The sequence below is a fragment of the Anthonomus grandis genome, chromosome 22 (genome assembly GCF_022605725.1).
Source record: "Anthonomus grandis grandis chromosome 22, icAntGran1.3, whole genome shotgun sequence".
NCBI classification, from domain to species: domain Eukaryota; kingdom Metazoa; phylum Arthropoda; class Insecta; order Coleoptera; family Curculionidae; genus Anthonomus; species Anthonomus grandis.
In genome coordinates this window covers 48,275,438-48,281,430 of record NC_065567.1, presented here as the reverse complement: position 1 = coordinate 48,281,430, position 5,993 = coordinate 48,275,438, and the positions used below count along the sequence as shown (strand labels likewise).

At 33.4% G+C, this 5,993-nt stretch overlaps 2 protein-coding genes across 3 annotated transcripts; one reads left to right on the top strand and one right to left on the bottom strand.

The window, feature by feature from the left end:
• Positions 1–1,842: 1,842 nt before the first annotated feature.
• LOC126748657 (uncharacterized) lies at positions 1,843–4,225 on the top strand. Of its 2 annotated transcripts, XR_007664791.1 has the most exons (3): positions 1,843–2,667; positions 3,378–3,847; positions 3,945–4,225. XR_007664791.1 is itself a non-coding variant. In XM_050458029.1 (2 exons), exons 1-2 carry the CDS (start codon positions 2,425–2,427, stop codon positions 3,663–3,665), a joined length of 531 nt encoding a protein of 176 aa, XP_050313986.1. In that variant the 5' UTR covers positions 1,843–2,424; the 3' UTR covers positions 3,666–4,225. The 2 variants fall into 2 exon arrangements, 1 of the variants encoding a protein (XP_050313986.1); XM_050458029.1 differs by having other exon boundaries at positions 3,378–4,225.
• Positions 4,226–4,606: 381 nt separating this feature from the next.
• LOC126748480 (putative nuclease HARBI1) lies at positions 4,607–5,363 on the bottom strand. Its single transcript, XM_050457731.1, has 2 exons — positions 4,779–5,363; positions 4,607–4,705 (listed from the first exon to the last, which is right to left on the bottom strand). Exons 1-2 carry the CDS (start codon positions 5,361–5,363, stop codon positions 4,607–4,609), a joined length of 684 nt encoding a protein of 227 aa, XP_050313688.1.
• Between the last annotated feature and the right edge of the window lie 630 nt (positions 5,364–5,993).

Below are 5,993 nucleotides of genomic sequence, written 5' to 3'. Positions count from 1 at the left end.
AACGTGATATTTTGAACGAAATTTGTTTGAAATTAATTAATACTAAATATGGTTATAAGTCAATTATACTTAAAATAATCTTTAAAATAAAATCTTTGGCTAAAAATAAAGGCTTTGAGGAGCCCTTCAGTGTAGAGCAGTGCATGGTCTCTGGGGTGCCCACTGCTGAAGACTGGGCAAATCTTGAAGACCCAACTCACCAAATAGCAGATGTCAGATCTGTCCTGCGAGTGATTAGATTCATCGCATACAAACTAGGAGCACAGCACACACTGTCCGGTCTCGATCTTTTAGTGGGCACTGTCATTTCTATCGCAAAAAGAGGGACTGTGAGTTTAGAGTTCATTCAGAAAATCAATCTCGGGATGGAAACAGATATTGGGCAGACGGCAAAACTGACCCCAGAAATTGTGTCAAGATTTTACCAGCATTTTGGGAAACACATAAATGATGAGAACATTCAAACTAAAATATTTTTCACTAATGGCAATTTTTCCTTAGGGAAAATATTGTCTCAGCTTCAGAAATTAGCTAGTGAAAATAAAATCGAAAAAGTGAAATTAAAGATAAATGACGAAATATTTAACACGTATACGATAAATGATTTTAAATTAATTGGACAAGATTTCCTAGAAAGTGCAACTATATATTTATACAGGGAACCAGAAAAAATTACTAGCAATGAAGAAAAACAAAAATTAATTCAGCAATATCACGATGATCCATTAACAGGAGGACATTGCGGCCAAAAGAGACTTTTGAAAAAACTTAGGTTAAATTACCGATAGGTAAATTCTAATAGCCATCGCCATATATGGATTTATTTAAGTTCAGCTTTTTTTTAATATATTCATAGAATGCACCCATACCATGTTAATTTACATCAGGCATTGGAAGAAGCAGACTTTGACCGTAGGTTGGACTATTGCCATTGGATATTAGGCATGATACGCGAGGACAGAGATTTTTTATTTAAAATTCTTTGGACCGATGAAGCCACATTTAATAGTGACGGTAGAGTCAACCTGCATAACATGCATTATTGGTCTGCAGAAAATCCGCATTGGTTGCGTGAAGTTCAGCACCAAGGGCGCTGGAGTTTAAATGTGTGGTGTGGTATACTTGGAGGCAACATTATTGGACTATATTTTTTTGAGCAATCTCTAAATGGCAATGTTTTTTTCGACTTTTTGGTAAATCAATTACCGTTGTTGCTGGAAGATGTGCCACTGGAAGTCCGGCAAAATTTGTTTTTGCAGTTGGATGGTTGTCCAGCACATTTTGCTAGGAATGTGCGAGAGCATATTAATAACATTTTTCAACAGCGGTGGATTGGAAGAAGAAGCCCGTTTCCATGGCCTCCGCGATCCCCAGACTTAACCGTCTTGATTTCTATTTATGGGGGCGGTTAAAGGACATTGTATTTCAGACTCAGCCTACTACTAGAGAAGATATGAAAAACCGCATTCGTAATGCAATACATATCTTCTACTACTATCTTCTAGTTCTATCTACCCATGAGAGAGGCTTCAGCAATGCATAGAGCGTGATGGTCAGCATTTGGAGCATTTACGGGGGTATTAAAACCCTTTCTTTTTAAAATCGGTCCTTTATAGGGCCACAACTTACATTATAAAACAAATTCGAAATAAATTATTTTGTAGTTTTTATAAATATTAAGGGATTTCCATATAAAATTTTCTTTGGCCTAAATTTTAGGTTAGGAAGAAGATATTAAGATGCGGTTTTCGCAAGCATATTTAGGCGTCATTAAACTATTTTTTTGTATAAAAAAATTTATACCATTGCATTTAAGTTTTTTGAGAAAATTAGTCATTTGTGTCAGAAAGCCGAAAAAAGCCCTCTAGCGGCGAGACGTAAAACTAAAAAAACATGAAATATAATAATATTCGTAGCTTAATAATAGCTCTTTTCAACTAGCCCAAGTTTGATAAAATCGGCTAAGGCGTTTTTAGTATACAGGGTGTGTTTTAAGCCAACTTTTGAACACCCCCCACCACTTTATTTTTAGAGATACAGCAAAACTATTCAAATAAAAAAGGTTCGGATTAGTCTCTACTTTAATAATCAGCTATTTTTTTGTTAGGTTAATTCAGCAAAATTTACAGAAACATTAGTTTTCTAGATTCAAGATTGCAGTTGCGCCCCCCTAGCGGCCATTTTAGAGACTTGAAAATATTTTCCAGGGACCTGTTTCATAAACCATACTGATAATATTAGCTATTAATATTAGTCTCATAAATTAATAATATTAGTATGCTTTTTTCTGTTTCATAAAAATATATATTAGACTAATAAAAGTGAAGACTAATAATATTATTTTACTAGTCAGCTGTTTACAAGTTAGTGAGGTTATGTCATAATTTGCGGTGCGGTTCCATTAAGTGGCGTTAAATTTGCATAATGTCTAAAATAAGAAGTAAAAGATCGGAAAAGCAAGTTAAGCAACAAAACTTTCTCCGAAAAATTAAAGACATGAAAGATAGTCTATTTGGACAGTTTTCTACCACACTGACCAAGGAAACAAAAAGATCCGCATGGATGGAAGTTAGGGACTATGCGGTTTCTATTGGATTGATTACATGCGAGAAAGACTACACCTACGTGCGTGATGCTACTTGGCCTAATATTCGGAACCGAACAATGGTAAGTAACTTATTACTTCCACATTATAATCCGTTTGTATACAAACGGATTATTATAGTGTATTAAGATACACTATAATAATCCGTAACCATATAAGTGGTTTAGATATCTCACAAAGTCCTAAAACGTCGTAAAAGTCGGTTTAGAGGAAAAAAATCGTGTCTGTTTTTTTCTAAAAATCTAGTATGTGCGTGTTAAGTAATAACTTTTAAACGGCTTAATATTTTGCGTTGCCTATGAGTAAAATCTCAAAAGTGGGGTGAGTCGAATCAGATCCAGTTCATGAGCTTTACGTACTAAACGCAAGGCGCAAAGTTTATGAATTGGGCTTTAAGAGGAAGAGAGGAAAAATTTATTTTATTCATGATAAATAACGAAAGTGATAATACCATTTTTACCCAAAACAAAAAAAAATTGTTTTTTGGTCCAAAAAAACGGGAAAAAAACAATTTTTAAGTTATTTTTGGACAATTTTGTATATTTTTTTTATTTTCTTATTTTGAAGGGATCGCATGATGGTATTAATTTCATTAGCATCCGTTTTTTTTCAATGTAGGCACTTAAAAAAATAGAACTTTATTACTCTTGCTCAGCAATTTTATTAAAAAAATATTCATGCAATTGTTTTATTACGCTACAATGCAGTGCTAACGCTCTAATTTAAAATAAAAACTAATATACTTTGTATTTTAATTGAAGATATTTTTTAGATCAAACTTGATAACGCAAAAAAAACTGGATCAGATGGCGGCCCCGATTCGAAACTTGATGACACCGACAAGCTAGTAATTGAAATAATTGGAAAAAACTCTCCAGTTATAGAAGGAATCGGGGTCGCGGATTCAATGGAGGAAGAGGTTGTAACCCAAACTCTACCGACTAATACTGAGACATTACCTGATGTAACAGAAATAAAAGAGAATGTGGGAAATACATTTGAAGATGTCGTAAGCCCACCGCTGAAGTCCCAAAAGTTAACAAGAGGTTATTATCGATAGTTCCTAAATTAATTTTCAATTCCAGCTGGCTTTGGATAGAAGGCTACAGCTGGACAAAAATACATTTCCATTAGATAAATACCTCGATAAAGACTGTCCTCATAAAAAGATTATTACTTATATTTTTTATTTTTCCACCAAAAAACTCGTTTATTTTTGTGCATAGAAAGTAACCTTTCCAAGTAAGTTTTCCAAGCGTGTATTTATCATTCCCTACACTGTCCTTTTTCCATCATTTGATTTGACCTTTTTACTAAAATTAATTGTTTTCGGTTGCAGGATGTCTTAAGAGAAAAATCATTGTCCAAAATTCCAATGAAACAAAATACCTCGAGGACCTCAAGAGAAAAAAACTTGAACTAGAAGTCCGAAAATTGGAGTTGGAAGTGTGGGATAAAGAAAGGTCACTTAATGTAAGTCACTGTAACCTTACAAGCCATATTGAAGAGCAAAAGGACACACAAAATATTACTGAATATATTTTAAATGAAGAAGGTGATGTAATCGGTATTAATGAAAAACTATGACTGATTTAAAAAAAAATGTTATCTATCTAAATAAAAAAGGTAAATAAAGAACAATTTTGCATTTAAAAAAATATATTGTAGTTTCTTTTATACGTCCTAACCTTTCTTTTATTGTCCTATATTTTAATTAATTATTACGAAAATAATTGTAAAAATAGTTAAGTTTCTCCTCAGTTCCTATATCTATTTCATCTTGTTCTTCTGCATCTATGTTGTCATCATTGGCATTTTCTTCCTCCTCTATGTTATATTGTTCGTTATCTGCTTTTGATATGTTGCAAAGAGTGACGCAACATTTTATTATTTCGCAAGCAAACACTGTATTTCTCAGTCGAACATAATTGAGGCAAGGAAATTTTTCTTTTAAAATGCCTATAGCACATTCAACTACTCTGCGAGTCGTTTTATGAGCTCTTAGAAATCGCATTTGCGAAGCGTCACCGTCATTTCGTAAAACAGGTGGAATAAGCCATGATTTAAGTGGATAAATGGAGTCTCCCAGCAATACAGATCCTGGAAATGGTCGCCAACCGTTTTCCATTCTTTGGAATAATGAACTAGTTCGCAGAACTCTCGCATCACTTACGCTACCAGGCCAGTTAGCGGAAACGTAGTAAAATTTTAACGAAGGACCACAAACAAGCATAATATTTAAAGAGTGGTTTCCATGGCGATCAACAAAAGCTGGTTCATGTAAACTAGGTGCATCAACTTTAATAAGTGTTCCATCAACTGCTCCACAAACAAGCGGCATACCAGCAATTTGTTTAAATTGATACATAACTCTTCCAATATCATCGGGCCAACAAACGGTTTCTCTAAGCATGGTTCTGTTAATAGATAGAACAACTTTGTGAACTATACGGCATACTGTAGCTTTTGAGATGCCATGCATATCTCCTGCACTGTGATACTGCATGCCACTTCCAAGCCAATGTAAAGCAACCATTAGTTGCTGTTTCGGCGTTAACGCGTAATTTCGCCTTGTATCGTGGGCTAGTTGTTGTTCTATTCTGTTTAAAATTACGTAGAACTTCGCACTAGGTAACCTAAATCGTTCATTAAATTCATAAGTATCTTCTATATAAAAATAGGAAATTCGTTCCCTAAATATTCTTGGTCTTCTCACAAAAACTCTCTCTTCCTCGTCACTTGATTCAGAATCGCCCATTTTGTAAACTTTTGCAAATTAACTCTATTATTCTAACTCACATTATTATGCTAAAAACACTCATAAAAATACATCAATTTTATTAGTAAAATTTATGAAGTCTAGGTATTTATGAAACAGTTCTCAAATTATCCTAATAAAATGTACTAATTTATTAACCAATACGCTAATAATTAATAATATTATCTAATAAGTTTATGAAACATAAATTGATAATGTAAACTAATATTACTAGATTTTTGCCAATAATATTGGACAAATATTTTTTATGAAACAGGCCCCAGGTCATTCTCTTGGCCATTTTAGTAATAATTTTTTTTATCGCAAGCTTCTACGATGAATAGTTTCCCAGATACAGTACCTCGCATTCTTATTTGGCCACCCTGTACAAGTTAATATGCATGTTTTTTTATTTTTTCAGTATTAGCAAATAAAAACAAAATATAAACTGTAATAAAAAACTTAACTTAATCCGTGACATGATAAAAAGGTGATAAACAGGGTGGCCAAATAAGAATGCGAGGTACTGTATCTGGGAAACTATTCATCGTAGAAGCTTGCGATAAAAAAATTTATTACTAAAATGACCAAGAGAATGACCTGGAAAATATTTTCAAGTTTCTAAAATGG